The sequence below is a fragment of the Chrysemys picta genome, chromosome 22, assembly GCF_011386835.1.
Source record: "Chrysemys picta bellii isolate R12L10 chromosome 22, ASM1138683v2, whole genome shotgun sequence".
Lineage (NCBI taxonomy): Eukaryota > Metazoa > Chordata > Testudines > Emydidae > Chrysemys > Chrysemys picta.
The window spans coordinates 11,596,008-11,616,545 of NC_088812.1; the positions used below are offsets into that span (position 1 = coordinate 11,596,008).

Here is a 20,538-nt window from a genome sequence, read left to right on the forward strand (position 1 = left end):
GGCAGTAGCACCACGTCCCCCCATCGCCCCCGAGTCGGTGGTAGGTGCTGGGCGCCGGGTACCTGGTAGTTCATGATGGCCCGCAGGCACATGATGCAGACGTGGACGTCGTCCTTCTGGCTCACCAGCCGCGAGTTCTTCAGCGCCTTCCTGCTGGGCAAGGTGCTGCAGCTGCCGAAGACATGGCAGCCTGCGGTCAGCGAGCCCCGGAAGGGGCTGCCTGGCGACCTCCGAGCCGGGCACCCAGAGCACGCTAGCTCCCGAGACTCTGGCTCCGGCAGCGTCCGGGGGCTGAAACCCGACCGAGCATCTCTGAGCCACTCCCCGCCTCCCCTAGCGCCTCTGCCAGTCCCTGGAGCTGCACCGGCCCCGCCACGCCCTGCGCCTCGTGCCAGCCTCGGCCCTCGTGCACAGGGCGAGCCAGCGCTTTGCACGCTCCTCGGAGCGCACGGCGAGGGGTCTGCACAGGCCCGGCCCTGGAGGGCGCAGGAGGCGTAACGGGCCCCGTCCCCTTCCCCAGCTGCGGGCACCGAGCCATGGAGCATGCACAGCCCGGCCCCTTGCGCCAGCCGGGGGCACAGACACTGCACGGGCACGTGGCACACTCCTGCTGCGCTGGGATCCGAATGCTGCAGCCCCACCCCCGGCCTGGCGGGGCCCACGTGGCCAGAGCCCCACGGGCCACGCCAGGCAGGGAGGAGTCTGTGTCCTTCAGCTCCCGGCCACACCCACCCCGCCTTGCTGCCCGGCTCAGACGCAGTCACAGAGGAGCCGATCCGACCAGCGCGGGGGGACGTGCGCCTCACCTGTCCTGCCCCAGACCCAGGGAGCTCACCGTCTCGATGGGGGGAGGGGAAGGGACCGGCCCAAGTCACGCAGCAGGTCGGTATCCTGAGTCCCAGCGCAACGTCCTGTCCACTGGGCCACACCCCACCTGTGTCCCCCCCCGCTGATAGCCCCCAGCCCGGCTCTGCTCCGAGCGGTAATGGGCGATCTCCAGGCAGCGCTGACGGGGGCAGCAGGCCCGAGGGAAGTGCCCGGAGCCCCGTCAGAGGGGACGATGCAGGGCACTGCACGGAGCAGGCAGGGCAAGGCACGCAGACGGGGAGGGACAGGGCAGCAGGGAGGGCAGTTGCTGGTCACAAGGGTAGTGCGGGGTCTGTGGAGGGGCAGGACACACAGGGGGCCACAGGGCAGAGAATGGGGGGGTGAGCACAGAGGTCTGCTGGCGCCGGAGGGGCGGGGAGCGAGGGAGAGACGCGCTGGGCAGGGGGATCCCGCAAGGAATATGGATGCGGGTGCAGAGGGAGAGGGAGGCAGAGTCGGGGGGCCGGTAGGTGGAAAAACCAAAGGGGGAGAAGAGAAAGAGACGTGCATGCACACACGTGTACAAACACCCAGATGCACACATTGACACACGTGTACGAACACCCAGATGCACACAAGCATGCACATGTCGACACACGTGACTGAACACCAAGATGTACACGTTCACTCCACACACACTCACACACGTCTACACCCGTCCACGTGATGTCCATCCCCACTCGCACACTCATACACGTCTACACCCATCCATGTGATGTCCACCCCCACTCACACGCACACACGTCCACTCCACGCACACTCACACACGTCTACACCCATCCACACGATGTCCACCCCATGCATGCACACATACATTCACTCACACACGTCCACTCCATGCACACTCACACACGTCTACACCCATCCATGTGATGTCCACCCCCACTCACACGCACACACGTCCACTCCACGCACACTCACACACGTCTACACCCATCCACACGATGTCCACCCCAGGCACGCACACATACATTCACTCACACACGTCCACTCCATGCACACTCACACACGTTTACGCACATCCACGTGATGTCCACCCCCATTCACACATCCACTTACAGGCCCAGCCCCATCCACGCCCCTGCGGCTGAGCAGAGCGGAAAGGCGCAGAGCGTGGTGGCGGCCCTGGGGGGGCTTGTGCCCAGCAGGCCGTGCGGGTACTTACCCAGCGAGAAGTGGGGCAGGCACAGCCAGAGGACAGAGAGAGAGAGACGGGCAGGCAGAGCGAGAGGGAGACGGGCCCTGGAAGCAGAGAGAGGAGGGCGCATTACTGACCCCCCCCGGCGGAGGCGGGACACAGGGCTGGCAGCAGAGAAGGGGACAATCCGGCCCTGGGGAAGCGAGAAGGGGGCACATGTCCCGGGGGGGGGGGGGGGGGGGGCGCAGAGGGTGTGTAGCGTAGAGCAGAGCAGGCAGATGCAGAGTGGGGGGGAGCATGGACCATGGGGGGGGGGGGCACGTACAATAGGGCAGAGCAGAGGGGGGTGTACCAGGCAGGCGGGTACGTACCATGGGGGGGTATCATAGTGCAGAGTTGGGGGAGGGGTCACATACTGCAGGGCACAGAGGGGGTGTGTAGGTACCATAGGGCAGGGGAGGGGGTACATATGGTAGGGCAGGGGAGGGGAGTATACGTACTGTAGAGTGGGGGTGGGGTACGTACCGTAGGGCACAGAGGGTATGTGTGTACGTACCGTAGGGCGGGGGCGGGGTACGTACCGTAGGGCACAGAGGGTATGTGTGTACGTACCATAGGGCGGGGGCGGGGCGTATACGTACCATAGGGCAGGGGCGGGGTACGTACCATAGGGCACAGAGGGTATGTGTGTACGTACCATAGGGCAGGGTGAGGGGGTACATACCGTAGGGCGGGGGCGGGGTACGTACCGTAGGGCACAGAGGGTATGTGTGTATGTATCATAGGGCGGGGGGCGGGGCGTATACGTACCGTAGGGCGGGGTACGTACCATAGGGCACAGAGGGTATGTGTGTATGTACCGTAGGGCGGGGGCGGGGTACGTACCGTAGGGCACAGAGGGTATGTGTGTACGTACCATAGGGCAGGGTGAGGGGGTACATACCGTAGGGCGGGGGCGGGGCATATACGTACCGTAGGGCGGGGGCGGGGTACGTACCGTAGGGCGGACTGGCGCGCAGAGCGGGCGAGGCTGTTGGTGAAGGGGGCAGACAGGGTTATGGGGTGCTGCAGATCCTCGATGGATCTGCTCCAGGATTTCAGCTTTTCTAGCGCGCCGTCCTCGCCGCTTTCCAGACCCTCAAAATCAAACCTGGGCGGGAGAGGGGGACACACGCACGGAGGCTTCATGGCAAGCGGCAGAGCAGGGCCGCCCGGGCCGGCCCGGTGCCCAAAGCTGGGGGTGCGGGAGTGGGACTGGCGCGCGCTAGCGAGGGCTGCAAGCGCACACTGACTCGTAAGCTGCATGGCAGGCGTAGCGGCCCGAGCGCGCTCCTGCTCGCAGCAAGCGCCCCAGCACCAGGGCAGAAATTCGCTTCCCCTCCAGGGACTCCTGCGTTCAAACACCTTCCCCGGAGCACCCAGCCACCCCCAGGGCTAGCAGCAGGCAGGGCAGCGTGTCAGGAATATCATGGCCTCGTATGCCCAGTGCAGAGCCTGCCACGGAAAAGCTCGGCCCCCGTTCAAACGCTCTTCTCCGCCCAACGAGCGACCAGCTCGGCCCTGCCCTGGCACACGTATGAAGACGACGTGCACCGGCAGGGTTAGCGTGTTAAAATGACAGGAGGGTGGGAAATCCCACGGCCAGGGCCCAAAATGGCCAACAGTGGGGCGGCAAGAGGGTCACACGGACAATGGAGACTCTCCTCGCCCCCTTATTAGCAACGAGTGGTGCCGGGTGCAGAGCACTTTGGCCCTATTCCACCCTGCCCTTCGCCGCCGGAGCCAGGGCAAGGAGAAGGGAGCGCGGGCGCGCCCACTCCCCTGCCTCGAACACACGCACAAGAGGACGTGCGAAAGGGGCAGCAGCAGAACGGTAAAAGGAAATGCTCTTTCACACCTGGCGTCGTCGGACTGCGGAACTCACCGCCACAGGAAGTCGCTGAGGGCAGGAGCGTAGCAAGATTCAGTCTCCTGCTTCGGGGCACTGGCCAATCTCTAACTCTTAGGGCCAGGATGACACCTTCATGGGGGCACATTAGCCCGCTTCTGCCGGCCGTGGGAGTCTCACGCCTTCCCCTGAAACACGTGGGCCAGTTGGCCCTTGGCTCTGAGCCAGTCGGGGACGCTCCCAAGAGGAGGGAGAATGGAGCCCAGGGGCATCAGCCCCTGCATCGTCCAAGAGACCCCACCTGAGCAGTCTGACGGCCGTCACAGGCCGATTGCTGACGGGGCACCTGCAAACCCCGATCTCACCCGCTCTGCCCCGGGGGACGAGGAGTCGCGGCTGCCCCCGAAGAGCCCCCCGGGCACCGCAAACACGGGACTTACATCACAGCACACTGCGCGAAGGAGAGATACTCCACCAGGACGTCCAGGCCTTTGTTCTCGTCATTGAGAAACTCCCGAACCCACCTGCAGAGCGGAGCAGAGAGCGAGTCACCCCAGGGGCCGGCGAGCGGACGCGGTGCCTAGCGCTCAGGCTGGCCCCCCGCCCCGGGCGAGTTTCAGCCACAGGCCGGAGCCCCCCACCAGGCGAGAAGCCAGCGGCACCGTGCCAGGACAGGACACCCTAGCAGGGAGGAGTCCTTGGGGCAGGGACCTCAGGGCAGGGACACGGTGTGATCACACCCAGCCCACACCCCAGAGCCAGGGGGAAATCAACACCGTAACACTACAGCGTCGCCATGACAATAAAGGGCCCGTTGACGTCAGCAGGTCTGCGCACACGGAGCCCGGAGAACAGAGCTCGGGGTCCTGTGCCCCCTTGTCCTTCCCGCCTGGGGGACGGCGTGACCTGGCCACGCAGGCGTGGCCGTCCCCCAGCCCCGATTCTCCGCGTTCCCCCGGTGTTACGCCACAGACCCCAGCCGTCACTCCTGACCACACGCAGGCAGGGACCCTACGGCTGGATTTTCAGACAAAGCCAAGGGCAGCAGCAGCTGCGGGGGCCGAGGCCCCTGGGAAATGCTGGCCCTTGGCTCGCTTTGTCCTGGGGCGGTTTCCGCTCATGGACTGAGAACCCGGCAGAGCCCTCGGCCCACCCTGCTACAGGCACCTGCTGCGGCCTGTAGATTGCACCCCCAGCCGCCTGGCTGTTATCTGGCAGGGCCAGAGCCTTCGGCTCCGCTCTGGGTTGTGCTGGAAAGTGGCTTCCCCACCCCTGTGCCCCCAAAACGCTCGCAGGCCAATTTCTCCTCCCCTGGCTCAGGGGTTCCTGCGCCAGGAGCTGTATGCTGGGAACCCGTCCCGGCCGTGGCCACGGTCCGCGTGGGCGTTACCTGGTGGGGAGCAGGGGCGGCAGCTCTTCGGGCAGGGCATGGCATGGCATGCACGTGCGTTATTCAGCTGGGGGCACACGCGTGTGCATTACTGGGGCAGGGCACAGGCATGTTAGTTAGTCGGATGAATCCACGCATGTTATTCAATCAGGGCACGTGCCCATGTGTTAGTTAGTGGGGGCATGCACACGTGTGTCATCGGGGGGTGCACGCACACATGTGTGATTGGGGGGTGCACGCGCATGTGATTGAGGGGTGCACACATGCATGTGTTATTGGGGAGTGCACACGTGTGATTGGGGGTGCACGCATGTGTGTGACATTGGGGGGTGCACACACGTGTGATTGGGGTGCACATGTGTGATTGGGGGTGCACGCATGCCTGTGACATTGGGGGTGCACGCACGTGTGATTGGGGGGTGCACACACGTGTGATATGGGGTGGGGTGTGACATTTTCCAAAGCGCGGTGCCGGGGGCCGTGTGATCTGGCACGAGTCAGACCCCGGAGCTGTCTTGGAGCCGTTTCTCCTGTGGGGGAGGGGCCGGCGAGCCCGCCCATTTCCTGTCTGTCTGCGCTCCAGCGCCTCGCCCCCGGCTCGTTTCCTGTCTGAGGCCGCGCTGCTATTTTAGGGCTCTCGGGGGGGTTAAAGGGCACCTGGGCTGGCGAAGACAAACCCAGCCGCTGCTGCTGCAGGCTGGGGAGGGGACCCCACGTGGACCCTGAGTGGGTGCATGTGCTGGGCGGTAGCACGTGTCAGCTTGTGTGTGCGCGAGCGTGCACACGTGTGTGTGCGTGAGAGGCCACATGTGTGCGGATGTTTGTGCACGTGTGAGCGTGCACACGCAGGGACTGTCTGGACCTCCCTTCTGCATCAAACCTTCCTGCAGCCTCCTCCCCACCCACTGGGCCCCGCTCTGCCACCCCCATGGCAGCGCCTGCTCTCCACCTGCTGCCCACGGTGACCCGGTTCACCTGTGTGGGGGACTCCAGCACCTCTGGTGAACCCAACCCCCTTGCTCTATGGACGGTGCAGGAACGGACGGGCTCAGAGCAGGGGCCCATCTAGCCTGGTATCCCGGCTCTGGCAGCGGCCAGCACTCGCTGCTCCCGAGGAAGGGGCAAGAACTCCTGAAACAGGAGTCCTGGGGAGGGGAGAAGAGAGACTGGACAACGTGCGAATTGCTGCTGGGGTGGAATCCAGAGCAGGAGATCCAGGTTTCTCCAACCCCTCGGCAGAAACTCCCCAAAGCAGAACAAAGACCCCAGGGTGCTGATGCCTTTAAACCCCTCAGGCTGCGTGGCTCAGGGGAGACGCACAGGGCCACAGGGGAAGAGAAAGGGACACTCGGGAGGGGGCGGGTTAGCTGCGGGAGGACCAGCCTAGGTCAAAGCAAGCTGACCTGGAGAAAGAGAAACAGAGCAGGACCCTGGACGCCCCCAGAGGACTATGACCCCAGACCAAAGAATGCTCTGGAGCGCTGGGGAAACCGAGGCAGGGTTTCTTATTTTTGTCTCGCTCTCTGTATTTCTCCTGGTGTTCAGTAACGAGCAATGTTGTTAGGATCCTGTGAAAAGTCTCTGCGTGTCCTGGGTTATACCTACCACGTGCCCTTGCAGTGTTAACTGTGGGCCCGGGGCACGGCGTGACATGAGTGCCGGGAGAGGGTGTGTCCAAGCTCTGGGGTGGGGGGGCTGGTGGGTCAGCACGGTCTCGGGGACTGCGGGGTCTGAGCTCTCTGGAGAAGGTGCTCGGCCGACCCCAAGCCAGGGGAAGTGCCTGGGCTGAGTTTAGACTCCGGAGGTTTAAAGACCATGGCCCAGCGAGTGGGGGCGACCGGGGGGGGGGGGGGGGCGGGCTCAGCTGGACCTGGGACAGGGCGTTCAGAGGGAGCTGTAGCCTCATCCCCACGGTGACGGTCCCACCAGCACCCTGTGCTGTTTCCCGTCTCCCCCCACTCCGCCCAGCCAGGGAGCTGCTGACTCTGCGCAGGATGTGAGCTCCGGCCTCAGCATCCGCTGGAAGGAGGGCCTGGCCGCTGCGAGCCCGCGGCGCTGGCCAAGGACAGGAACAATCCCAGTTCCTGTGCCAGCCGGTATTTCCCCTCCAGCTGCAGCTGGGCCCGCAGAGGTGGGGACGCGGCACCCGCTGAGCGGACACGGCCCTGGGAACGTCCTGCACGGCCACCGCACCAGGGGCGGCGTCAGCCGGGGCAAGATCATGGGGGGAAGACGTCTGACGGCAGCGTTGTAGCCCGGCCCGCCCAGGGCAAAGGGAAGCGAGGCCAGACGAGCCTGCAGGGTCACTGCCTGCACCCCTCCCTGCGGCACATACGTCAACCTGTTGGCCCCATTGAGCCTCAAAGAGCCAGGGGACCGGCTTATGGACATGGGGTCAGGGCACAGTGCTGGGAGCCCTGGGTTCGAATCCCCGCTCTGCCACGGGCCGGCTGAGGGTCCTTGGGCCAGTCTAGTCCCCTCCCTGGGCCTCAGTTTCCCCATCCAGCCTGACACTGAAAGCTTTTGGGAGCAGGGTCTGTCTCTTGCTCAAAGTCCAGCGCTGTGCATACATCATGGGACCCTGACCTCTAACTCCACCCACCCCACTGCTCTGTGGGAGCCGGTTCTGGTCCGACAGACATGATGCACCCGGACCTGTCCCAGCGTTCCCTGTGCTCACCCCCAGCCCTGGCACGAGCCAGCGAACCCCCTCGCCCTTGGCACACCGGGGCTGGGGAGCGTCTGGCTTGGGCAGCCGGGCTCCATTTTTATTCCTGTTCATCACTTCAGCCTCTGGTCGCCCCCCAGCCCCTTCCCTTCCCACCAATGTAACCTACTTAACCCACCAGGCTCCACAGCGCCCTCCTCCGCCCCCTGTAACCACCCCCAGCGAGTGCTTTTCACCTGGGAGCTCGGAGCCCTTTGCACAGGAAGGAGAAGTAGAATTCTGCCCATTTTAGAGAGGGGGAAACTGAGGCACAGAGTAGGGCAGTGACCTATCCCTAACCATTACCCAGACCCTACCCTAGCGAGCCAGTGGCAGACACAGCAACCGACCCAGGTCCCCTGGCTCCCAGCCCTGTGCTCTACCCACCGCGCCAGGCTGCCGCTAGTCCTGTTTCAGCCAATGAGGCAGCAACCGGTCGCCCTCCCTCCCTCCGAGGGAAATCGACAGCACCAGGGGAAACGCTTATTGATTTGCGGAGTGGTTTGCCACAGCGCTGCGTAGGAAGCAGTGGGTTCTCGAGCCAGGCCTTGTCTACACGAGACGCGAGGCCTTGCGGATACCCCTGGGTTGGGAACACCACTCGAGCTTCCAAGCACAGATCGCTAAAGCCAAGAAGTCTCACCGCAGATGGGGCTTGGGCCCAATCAGGCCCACCTGGGGGAGACAAAAGGGGCGGTTGGCCCCAGGGCCCCGATTTGAGAGGGCCCCCAAACCGAGTGGCGCAGCAGCCTGGCATGTCCCTCGCGATGGAGGGGCGGGTGGGCCAAACCTGAGCGGTGCTGCCATCCCACAGGGCAGAGCGAGAATTCCCCAGCAGGCAGCCCGGGGCATCCTGGCCCGAGGAGCGGGGAGGCCATGACAAAAAGGGCCTTGGCCGCGATGGAACGATGCCTGAGCTGTAGCGAAGGGGGAGCCGGCCATGCACAGCCTGAATCCGGAGCACGGAGCAGAGCCGAGCCCCCCGCTCTGCTGGTTCCAGCTCCAGACCGAGCCCGGCTGCTCCTCGCGCTAGTGGCACCTACCCAATGTGGTTGGTCCTCAGGGAGATCTCCAGCTCCCGCAGCACTTTGGTCGATTCCTGCACCCTCCGTCTGAACTTCTGCCAACAGAGTCCCCCCGTTAGGAACAGCAACCAGCCCCGGGACCCGAGCCCAGCTCCCTCCACCCCTGGCAGAAACCACCTCCCCGCCCAGACCAGAGCCAGCCCCGTGCGCTCTCTGGGGCTGGGACCGTCTGTTCTGCGTTTGCCATACAGCGTAGGACAAATAGCTAGAGATCAAACAGCTCCGTTTTACAGGGGGACCCAGTCAGTCACGTGGGGACAGATTCTCCAGAGCTCTCCGGGCCGGGTTTGCAGGGACTTACCACCCACGGACGGGGTCGGATCCCCACTCCACCCAGCTGCCCCCACCGCAGCACTGATGGAGGGGGCGGGATAATGGGGCTGCCTACAACGGCACGTAGCCGATCTGCGACGGCTAGCAGCAAATATCTCCAACGGACGGTGATGGGACACTAGATGGGGAGGGCTCTGAGTTCTACAGGGAATTCTTTCCCAGGGGTCTGGCTGGTGGGTCTCACCCACATGCTCAGGGTCGAACTAATCACTATATTTGGGGTCAGGAGGGAATTTTCCCCTGGGTCAGATTGGCAGAGACCCTGGGGTTTTTTTGCCTTCCTCTGTAGCACGGGGCACTTGCAGGTTTAGACTAGTGTAAATGGTGGGTTCTCTAACACGAAGTCTCTAAACCACGATGTGAAGACGTCAGTAACTCAGCCAGAGGTTCTGGGTCTATTACAGGAGTGCGGGGGGTGAGGTGCTTTGGCCTGCGACACGCAGGAGCTCAGACTAGCTGATCACGATGCTCCCTTCTGGCCTTAGAGTCTACGAGGTTTTTCAAAGCACTCGGTGCCCAAGGTTTGAAAAGCTGGCCCCCTATTTTGATCCCTAAATGCCGCATCACCAACCCCAGGTGGCCGAGGGTCACGAGCCCGCCCCGATAATCAGGAGACTGGCTTATCAATGTTAAAGTTTTTTTTTTTTAAATAAACCCCAGAGTTTTTCTGTGATTTGCCTTTTGGTTCGTGTGTCTGAGCTTCTCTCTGCAACCCCAGTAGCTAGAAACTTCTAAATGAAAGCTGAGATTCCCCCAACGTCACAGGACTCCAGGAGCTGGGGCTTTGGGAAATCCAGGAGAGCCAGCAACACTCTCACTGGAAGCTGAGCTCCTTGGAAATTCTGGCTCATGCCACCCTGTGTCCTAAGATCTAATTCAGGACCCCTGGAGCGGGCCAGCTCTTGATGTAATTGTAAGGTTTGTGTGGGTTATTTCCGTAACCACAGACGGTTTGTTCTGGAGGAGGCGCTGCCCAGGGAGGGGGTCGCTCCGCGCTCACCAGGCGGCCAGGGCGAGTCCAACGAGCACAGCTGCGGTCAGAGCTCAGCGTCGGTGCGACGTGCCCGTGATGCCACCGCGCTCAGCCTGCGCTGCTGGGAAACCCTCGAGCTCTGAGAAACGCCTCGCACGGCTGCTGGGCCAGAGCTGGGAGCCAGGACCCCAGCGCGGGCGTCTCTGGCACAAATGCTTCATCGCCCTCGAAGCCCCCCGGGTTTGGATTTGTAAGAGGAGGGTCTCCATGGCCACAGCTCACGGCCGCCGTGCGAGCCCCCTCAGCTCACAGCCGCCGTGCGTGCCCCCCCAGCTCACGGCTGCCGTGCGTGCCACCCCAGCTCACGGCCGCCGTGCGTGCCCCCTCAGCTCACGGCCGCCGTGCGTGCCCCCCCAGCTCACGGCCGCCGTGCGTGCCCCCCCAGCTCACGGCCGCCGTGCGTGCCCCCTCAGCTCACGGCCGCCGTGTGTGCCCCCCCAGCTCACGGCCGCCGTGCGTGCCCCTTACCTTCCGAGTCACGCCGGGGTCCAGGAAGGTCTGCAGCTTCTGGATGTAGGTATGGGGAGGGTTCTTCACCTGGAACCGCTCCTGGAGGGGAGGAAAGGGCATGACTACGGGTGTCAGGAGGAGGAGGAGTCGCGGCCAGGCGGGGGAGGTGTGGGCACCACTGGCTGGGACGGAGCGAGAGCTGCAAGGGGCGCGCATGGCTCTGACTCGCTGCTCCCATTAGCCGCAGCCCTGGATCACCCCGACGGCTCCTGTGGCCAGCCCTGAGCACAGAGTGACTCCTGCGTCTGTGCCGACCCGGCCTTTCCCCTGCCCCCGGCCCGGGAGCCCCCGCGCCCCCCGCCCCCCGCCTTCTGCCCACTCAGACCCGAGCCGCGGCTGGCGTTACAGCCCCGGTACCTGGTCGCAGATCAGGTCCCATTTTTTCTCGTTGTCGTACTGGCGCAGGAGCCGGGCTTTGTCGGGGGGCAGGTTCATGGAGCTCTGCAAAGAGGAGAGATGACAGGCGACATGAGGGGGGGCTGCGGGCGGCTGGACCCCTCCCCGTCGGGTCACATGCCCCGGCCCTGGTGCTGCCGGCTAGGGCTGGCCTGTTCACTCCCGCAGGCCTGAGCGGGAACCGAGGCAGACTGGGAGCCCCCGGCCCAGCTCCAAGCCCCTGCCCACCCCGGCCCAGCTCCGACAAAGCACATCTGGAAGGCCCTGAAATGAAGCCGGGCCAGCGGCGCACGCGGGGGTTCCTACCCTGGGGGGCGCTGTGCCGCTGCTGAGCCATACGGCTGGAGGCCTTCATCACGGGGGGTCACTGAAGGTCCCATGTTGCTAATTTGTGCTGCCAGAACAGATATCCGGGTCCTGCTCCGGCTACCCCGGTACCCTCAAGCGGGGCCACACCCTCAGCTGGTGCAAATCCGCCCTACACCCCTGTGACGCCCGTGGGTCTGGCCCAGCGCCCTTCGCCTCCCGTCATGCACCCCACATCTCCGGGGCAGAGCTGGGGCGACAGCCCTGCCCCCTAGCGTGGCCTGCTCGTCGGTTGGGGTCAGGGAGCAGAGGGGAAGCAGGCCAGGGCCTGGTTGCTAGCGGTGGGCGAGGGTTTTAAGCCAGTTACCACCGAGGGGGAGGGGGAGGCAGAGCTCGGATTGCACCGCAGAACTAAGACATGACTTCATCGCCTAATGGCTTTAGCACACGCAGCGCCTCAGCACAGGCCAGACGAGAATGAGCCCACCAGGACCCCCACGCTGCCCCTTGTGCCAGCCCCGCCTGCCGCAGGGGTTCGGAGACAGGCAGCGTCCTGCCCCCCCGCACACGGAGCTGCACCATCGGCGAACAGAGGGCAGACGACCTGCCAGATCCCTCGGCCCAGGGCCTCTGGCTGCATCCCGGCCTCCTTGGAAATTCAATGGTCCTTTTGTTCTGGTCTCGGTGTCTCCCAGTCACGGCGCTGGCGAGGCCACGAGGCCCACGGCATTCCTGGGCCATGCCCGACCGCCCTCCGCTGACTGCACCCTCAGCGGAGCCTGGCCTCCTGGGCACCAGACAGGGTTACTCCTGGCTGTGACCTCGGGCCTCTCCCGTCCCGCGTCGGCCTTGCCTGCTTAGATTGTAGGGGGCCCGGGGCAGAGACTGGCTCTCGTGTTGCTCCTGGGCAACGCCTGGCTCCAGGCCCTGATCTCAGCTGGGCACCCCAGCACTGCTGGAACTGTTCGTTTCAATATGAGCGACACTCTCCTCCCAGCTCAGCCCCTGCACCACTCCCCGGAGGTGGGGCTAGCACCAGGGCTAGGCATCAGCGGGAGTCGAGGTACAGTGACACCCGAATCTTCAGTGGTGTCTTCACGCGTTGCTCACTGACACGGCTGCGAGCACTCGTGCAAGCAGGGCACCTGCATTTACTGCCGGGGTGTTTACACGCAGTGATTAGCCCCCCCACTCGTTGGGCACAGGCCTGGCGCTGGAGCGACTTTGGCTGGGAGACGCGTTCCACGCACACTGCACAGCGCGGCTCGTTGGGCCTCCTTCCTGTGACTGCCGTCGCACGAAATCTCGCCATATCGCAAACCATCGCTTCCCGTCTACACCAGCTTCCTTTCTGTGCTAACCACAGCCTGGCTCCCGCCAGAGCGCCGCGCTCCACCACTTCCTGCGATGAGCTGCGCTGGGCGGGCGCAGGAGGGGAGCCAGGGGCTGCCACCACTTCCCAGCGCCAGCGAGGACTGTCGGCTGGCGGTATTGGGCTGCTCCACGCCCGCTCGCTCGCCCAGCAGAGCAGACTGGGAGGTTTCATCCCCTGGACTAGACCCAGCGGCCTGGGAGGGCAAAGGCCCCAGGACCCAGCACTGGCCCCACCAGCGTCTGCCCTGGCCAAGTGTTCGTTCGAGGCAGGCGCCCCAGTCCCAGGCAGACAGGAGCCCCTGAAGGATGCCGGGAGCATTCAGGTCTCTTCCCTTCTACGTCCCCTTTACCTGGGCGCCCGTTTCTTCCGATCCCCCCTGCCCTGCCCAACCCCCATGCAAAGGGCCAGGTGGTGATGGACCAATGCCTCAGGGCCTGGCACCCGCAGGACAGGGGCGAGGGGCAGCAGCTGTGTCCTGGAAGCAGTGGGGTCAGTGCTGGCTATGGGGCCACGCAGCTCTGTGGGTTTCCTATGGAGGGTCCCGGTTTGGCCCCCCCTTGATCCAAGCCTGCAGGAAACGCCAGCCCAAGGCGCTGGGATATGGAGTGTCATCACGAGGCCTTTGGGGCCACATCCTCCCCCAGGCAGTGGGACAGTCCTAGTCCTAAAAGCCAGTCGCTGGCGCCCCTCGTTCGAAGCTGCCCCGGCCCGAGGGGAGGGCGCTCAGCTGGGGAAAAGAGAATTCTGCCTCCCCTCTGCTTCATCCTCCCTCCGCTCCCTGGAGCGCAGAGCTCTTTGCGGTGCCCTCGGATTCGCTCTCCCGTCCTCCGCCAGACACCTGGGAATTGGGCACCGTCTCTCTAGGAACCGCACTGAACGGCCACAGCACTACGTAAACCTCCCCGGCTGGCGCAAGTCACGGCGGGGTCAGTTCAGGCCACCGAGGAGCTAGTGCCCGTAGGGTTCAGATCAGGACATCTTCCAGACACGCTCAGGGATGCCCACCGACCCAGGGGCAGGGGGACGAGAACCAGAACAGCCCAGACCAGAACGTCATGCCCCAGCTTGGACGCAAAGCCCATCTGTGACGGTCCCTGAGACTGTGTCCGGATCTCTCCTTTGAGCGGCAGGCGTGACTCGATTTCCCTCCGCTGACTGGGTCAGTTTCTCTCACTCCCGAGGTTTGACGGGAATTGTTTATCAGGCAGCCCCCACCTCTGCCAGAAAAGCCGCATGGGACAGCCTCAGGCCGTTCCTGTCAGGGCTCCCTCCTCCACTGCGAGCGCTGGCCATCCCCAGCGGCTCCGGGCCGTCCCCACGCCAAGGCCGAGCCAGGAGCTATGAACCCTCCTGCTTCCCAGCGTGAGCTGCCGGTCGCCCTGTCTGCGGTTTCCTGCACCTGCCGCTGAGGTGGCTAGCGCTGGCGACCATCCCAGCCAGGAACCTGGAGCAGGCCGGATCCAGACCCCCCTGCCTAGCCTGTTCCGTCCCCGCCAGCGCGTGACCAGCACAGAGGGACAGGACCAAGATCACCCAGGGAGTCTGTGGCAGACCCAGGCCTCCCAGCTCCCAATCCACCATTTTAACCACTGGGCCACGTTCCCTCCCACCCCATCCGCACAGCCGGGGGCGCAGGCTTGGACCCAGGCCAGGGGAGCAGCAAGATCACACCCTGAGCGCCCCATTGACAGAGAAACATGAAAGGGAGAAGGAGAGTGAGGCAGGCTCCTTCCTCCGGCCCCCTCCCGGGCTTCTGTCCTTTCGAACGAACCAGCCAGCCAGCGGCTGCACTGGGGGAGTTTTCCACACCGCCCCCCTGCATCGCCTCGTCACAGAAACAAGAGGCAGCGCGGGGCGGAGGGAAAGCAAAAACCAAACCGAAAAATAATAGAGCTCATCTTGGCTTGTGTTCAGCTGCAGAGAGACAGAGTGTCGTCAGTGGAGACAGAAACCGCATTGTGCAAAACTGGGCTGCCTGAGAGGAGAAAAGGAAACTTTAAAAACATCAGCTGACTTTCCCCCGGCCTGGATCCGGGTCCTGGGGGGGGGAAGGGGCTGGCTTTATTTCTAGCCCAGAGGACGGAAGGTGGTTTTCCCACTGACTCATGGGTCGTCCCCTTAACACAAAGGCACGTTCCCCCCACTCCCCTCCAATCCGTGCCCCTGCCCACAGCCTTGCTCAGCCCAGAGGAGCTGGGGGAAGCTGGACATATGGCCAGATGAAACGGGATATTGTTGTGGCTCGAACAGCTCCCCCCAGCTCCCTCGCGAAGCAGCCAGAACTGGCTGTTTTCAGGGGGTCCCGGGAGAGAGGCCCCCCCCCACCCCCACAGCAGCATGCTGTTGTCTCTGGGCCCGATCCTGCCCGGCCCCAAGCCTCACCCCATGAGATGCTGAGTGGCGTTCAGGGTCACAGCCAAGTGACAGGAGCGGATGATTGGGAGCAGGGAGGTGGGGGCAGCATGACCTCCACCCCCACAGATTCTCACGAGGGCGCTGGTCAGAGCATGTGGCAGACCAGCGGAGGGGGGCAGAGCTCAGCTGGACACGTGCCCGATGGGGCCTGACTCTCGCGATGGCCCCATGACTCCTGGGCTGTGTGGGGTGTTCCTGAAAGCCCCAGCTCCAGGAGTCAGGTGATGGAGTCAGGAGTCAGGCCCCCTGAACCCACGCTGTGAATTTAAACCAGTGGTTTGGCTCCGATATTGCTTTGAGAGGCTGCTTTCCGCAGCTCCCCGAGCATTTAGAAACCAACTGCAGTTACACCGGTGTCACTTCCCTGGGCAGCCAGGCCTGGGGGCTGGTCCCTCCTGGGTGTGGAGAACGGCGGGCAGCCGAGGCCCCTAATGGTCCCACTGGCAGCTTTACAACGGCCTGGTTTTTAAGCCCAGCTCAAGGTGGCAATTCGGCGGCAGGTCCTTCGCTCCGAGAGGGAGTGACAGCCCCACCGCCAAACGGCTGGACGTGCCGCCCCCCTCTCCATTGGCCGCCCCAGGCACCTGCCCAGCGCCTTCCGTATCACCCCGTAGCCCAGGGCGGTTCTTCTGCTGGGCCCAGCCTGCCCCGGCTGCTGCAGCCCAAGTCCGGCCCTGGCTGGTCTCCCTCGTGAGTCTGCGCCGAAGCCTCCACCGATCCCAGCTCAATCCACGCTCAGGAGCTAAAAGGATCCCCAGGCAGAGTTCAGGAGACCCCTTCGGCTAACCCAGGCTTCCAGCCCCCCCGCCTCGCCCCCCAGCCGGGAAACGGCTGCAGGAAGGAGAAAGCATCTTATCTCACTGCCCAGCCACTCCCGCCGGGGCAGCGACGCCCAGCCGCCATTTCCAGGCTCCTCGGGCCTCCCCGCCCCTCAGGCTTGGGCCTGGCAGCCGGAGCAGAGCGGCCTGGGATGGCGGCGTGGTGGCTCGTGCCCCTAGGAGCGCGGCTTTGCCCTGGACCTGGACAGGAAACCGCAGGGAGGTCGGATCAAACCCGGGTCTCGCTGCCCCAGGCCCCACTAGCTGATCACTCCCACCTCCGGGGGCTGGGAGAGGACCTGGTCTGGCCAGCCCAGCGTCCCATCTCCAGCAGTGCAAGAAACGCAGCTGGGGGCGGACGGCCCCAGGAACTGACACGCGCAGCTCGAGCCTGGCTTAGATGCTGAAGCACGACAGTTCACGTCCCTTCCAAAACTCTTGCTGATTTTTAATCACCCTGGCGAGTCTCGTTAGCCGGAGAAACGTCGAATCCCTTTGTATAAACCCTGCTAAGATCCTGGCCTCCAACCGCGTCTTGTGGAGCTGAGTTCCACAGGCTAAATGCACAGTGTTGGAGGAGAGGCGCAGCAGAAGGATCTCACTGGTTTCCAGGCACAGCCAGTGCCAGGAAGATACTTGAGGGCTGGAAGGAGCACAAAGACTAGCAAAAACAACAATGACTTGTAAGTGCAGGACGAGACAGCTAAATATGTCCAGGCTGCGTGGTCCGGGGGCTGGGGTTTTCCAGGACAATAACTCTCTGCAAACATTAGACAAGCATGCGCACCTAGGATGGAGGGGGGTTACTTAGCGTGGACTGAAGGGGTCTGGACTGGGAGAAACAGGGGGATCACTGGCACTGAGTTCAGACACTAAGGAGCTGAGGGCCTTGTCCAAGGATCCCAAATGACCTGCGGTTCCTTATACAAAATCAGAACTTTTGCTTCCCTTGAGCACATGGCCTGGGAGATGCTTTCCCAGGTGACCCGGCCGTGCCGCAGACAGAGCCACCATCCAGCAATGCCACCAAAAGGCAGCAAATCCAGGACTGAGGAAACATCTTCCCACAGCACAGAGCTAGACGGCGGAACTCCCTGACACAGGGTGTCACCGAGGCCGAGAGTTCAAGGAGGACCGGACGGATGCCTCGATAAGAAGAACACGTGGAGTTCTAGCAGTTAGCGTGAAGGCGGGGTATCCTTCAGCAGGGAGTTCCACAGGTTAGTTACCCTTTGCATTGAAAAGCTGTCCCTTCTGTCCTGTATGCACGTGCCGCTGTCCCATGACCCTTGCTGGGATGGGGTAAATAGGGCCGACAAGAGCAGCCTGTAGTGTTTTATGGGCCTCTCTCATGTTGGCTCCAGATTCATACTGAGAGTCTGCTGCAGGCGTCCTGGGTCACTCTTGTGCCCTAGCCACAGCTTTGTTTGCACGCCACACTAGTGCAAACCCCCACAGCACAGGCAAGGGCCGAAGTCCTTCCTCCGGTCTGGACAATCCTGGAAACGCTTTGTCACCATCCCACGCCCTCCTGTCGGACCTCTCCAGCACACGCCCAAGAGCACGCATTCAACCCACAGCACTGCAACGGAACCGTGCACAGAACCAGCCGGGCTAGGCCCAGCGCAGGCACTCGGCTCACGCCCTCCCTAGTTCCAGGTCAACTCTTATTTTTATAACAAGCCCGACCGCAAATTACAGCGTCCGCGTTCTGCAAACCGACAACTAAGGAGGCAGGAGAGTGTTTTCCACCCGCCAACCAGCCCTGCTCCGTCCCCTGGGCTCGGCTGACGCCAGGAACTGGGCTTAGCTGGCTGTCAGGACCAGGAGTTAAATCCATCCCCCAGCCCCTTTGCTCTTCTCCCCTAAGTCACATCAAGAAGCCAAACCCGCCTGCGTCCTGCTCGGGGGCTGTTTACTTCTCGGGGGAGCACCGGAAAGAGCCAGCAGACTTCCCCGCAGCAAGCTTCAAAGCCCCAGCGCAGACAGCGGTGCCTCTCTATTCTTTCCCCTTTGGCAATGGCCGCATCCCGGGGGATTTCACCTTAACACCATCCAGGCCGGCAGCTCCGGCCAGGCACCAGGGCCAGCCCCATCCTCTCGCTCGAGCAGGGAATCGGGGGCTCCGTTTGGATCAGGGAGGCAGGGACCCAGCAGTTTGCTCCCAGCTGGAACCGATCCCGGGACTCTCCAGTCTGAGGTGCCTAGAGTGTAAAACGCGGCTAACGAGTCGGCGAAGGGAGACGAGCAGATGACAAGCGCCCCGTGAGAGGCAGGGATCCCCACCACTCACCGCCCATCCCGAGAGCCAGGCTAGGCACCCAGGCGGTTCTCAAGGGACTCCTGGGCAGAGAAACCGCTGGACTTGCTGTGGGATTGATGCCGTCTCTTAGGGCCGTTGTAGAGGCCTAAATACTTGTAACAACCCGGCCATTAGGCACATGTGAAAATCCCAGCCCCAAGTCAGTAGCTACTAGCTACTTATCACTTGCATCCCAGGCGCTGCAGGGGGCACGGCCCCTCGGAAAACCAGGCCCTCGGTTTAGGCACGTAACAGAGCTCCAGTCACCCCCCCTGCAGAACCCAGCATCTGGAAAGCGCCTGCCTTAGCCCCGGCGGTGCCGCGTGGGGGGTGCGGCGCTTGGAGAGGCAGAGCAGCCGGGGGGGGGGGGGGGGGGGGAAGAAAAGCCCAATGCTCGAATGCTGAGCGGTGTGAAACGTGGGATCCCCTGCCCTTGTGCTCCCAGGGCAGAGCCACTCCCACGGGGCATCGTGCCGTTTCTTTACGGTCCCCCCCACCTCTGAAAAAAACAACAATCAAAAAGCAGTGGGGTTCGGTTTTTCCCCACGCGTGGAAGACGCGCTTAGAAAGCGCAGCCAGAGACACAGGGCTGCATTCTGCCCCCGGTCTGGCACCCCAAGCTCCATTGAGTGACTCCACATCCGCAAGAGCAGAATCAGCCCCAGGGCCCAGGCTTTTGGCCCAGGCGAGAAGCCAGCCGGGCGGCTCCGTACGCAGCTCTCCCGCCGCGGTTCCAGGTTATTTCGGATCAGAGCCTCCAAACTCCTAGGTCCTTTCTCAAAGCTCTGCTCTGGGCTCTAAAGGGCTCCAAGTCAGCGCCAAGGTTTTGCTTCTTAAACCTCTGGTGTGCAAATCCAGTCGGGGGGCACGAGCGTCCCCTGCACCCACCCTTGTCCGGGCACCCCAAGCCTAGCCCGGAGGGACCAGGGATAACACGACGAGTCTGAGTCTCCAGCGGCCGGCCCCTTGTGTTCTCAGTCAGGGCCTGGCTGCATCAGGGACTGGGGCAGTGACGCAGCCGGCGCAGACGCTGCGAGTTGTTCCGAGCAAGGCCAGCTCTGGAGACCATTGCAACGCGTCTGCATTACTGCATTTTGCTGCTGCCGCTTTTTGGCTGCATGTGTCCCGGTGACGAAGTGGGACTGTTCTTAACGTTTCCTCTGAATACTGGGTGGGTGCCTCAGTTTCTGACCGACCCTCTGTCGCCTGGCAACTAATGGCCAGGCCCTTCCCTCTTGCAAGGGGATGCTAAAGGTGTGGGAGAACAAAGAGGTCAGGTGACCTCCTGGCCCGGGGAAAGAGACAAAGCCCAGAGAAGGAGGGGCTGGAGGGGGTTTCAGTTTGGAGCTGCCTGGGGACAGGGAGTGAGGGCAGACGGGGGTGTCTGGCTTGCAGGACCCCAGGATGGACCCGGCCGAGGGATCCGGTTCGCTGGACCTACAAGCTCTGTTTTAGACCATGTTCCTGTCATCTAATAAACCTCTGTGTTACTGGCTGGCTGAGAGTCACGTCTGACTGCGAAGTGGGGATGCAGGACCCTCTGGCTTCCCCAGGACCCCGCCGGGGCGGACTCGCTGTGGGAAGCGCACGGAGGGGCATATGCTGAATGCTCCCAGGAGGTGAAGCCGTGTGAGCTTCTTGCCCTGAAGACAGTCTGCTCCGAGGGAGAGGAGGCTCCCCAGAGTCCTGACTGGCTTTGTGGGGAGCAGTTCCAGAGCATCGCCCGGGGACTCCGTGACAGTCCCTAATGCAGACAGGGCCCCAGCAGCGATGTAGACCCACTTTGCAGAGGTCTGCACACGGTGCGAGTTCACGGTCTCGCTCTGTGATTTGCACCGAGCTGGGGAGGGCAACTGGCAGGGAGGTGGACCCAGTCTAGCGCTCACTTCTGCATTGAGGCTCTCCTATGCCTAGAGCCAGGAGGGACAGGGCAGCGCCCCTGGGCCTCAAAATGGGAGCTTAATTTGATGCCAGG

General features: G+C 63.4%; 1 protein-coding gene across 5 annotated transcripts in view; it reads right to left on the minus strand.

The window, feature by feature from the left end:
* The window catches only part of FMNL3 (formin like 3), a 46,864-nt gene that overhangs the window by 15,908 nt on the left and 10,418 nt on the right, over window positions 1–20,538 (minus strand). For 3 of the 5 annotated variants that reach the window (XM_008173862.4, XM_024110416.3, XM_042857386.2), the window contains exons 2-7: window positions 11,309–11,392; window positions 10,910–10,990; window positions 9,034–9,110; window positions 4,334–4,417; window positions 3,003–3,155; window positions 63–171 (exon numbers count right to left, since the gene is read on the minus strand). In XM_008173862.4, coding sequence (XP_008172084.1) covers window positions 63–171; window positions 3,003–3,155; window positions 4,334–4,417; window positions 9,034–9,110; window positions 10,910–10,990; window positions 11,309–11,392 — 588 coding nt within the window. Of the gene's footprint in view, window positions 1–62; window positions 172–2,032; window positions 2,104–3,002; window positions 3,156–4,333; window positions 4,418–9,033; window positions 9,111–10,909; window positions 10,991–11,308; window positions 11,393–20,538 lie in introns of those variants that run through there. The other 2 variants (XM_024110417.3, XM_065576211.1) reach the window with 2 other exon arrangements.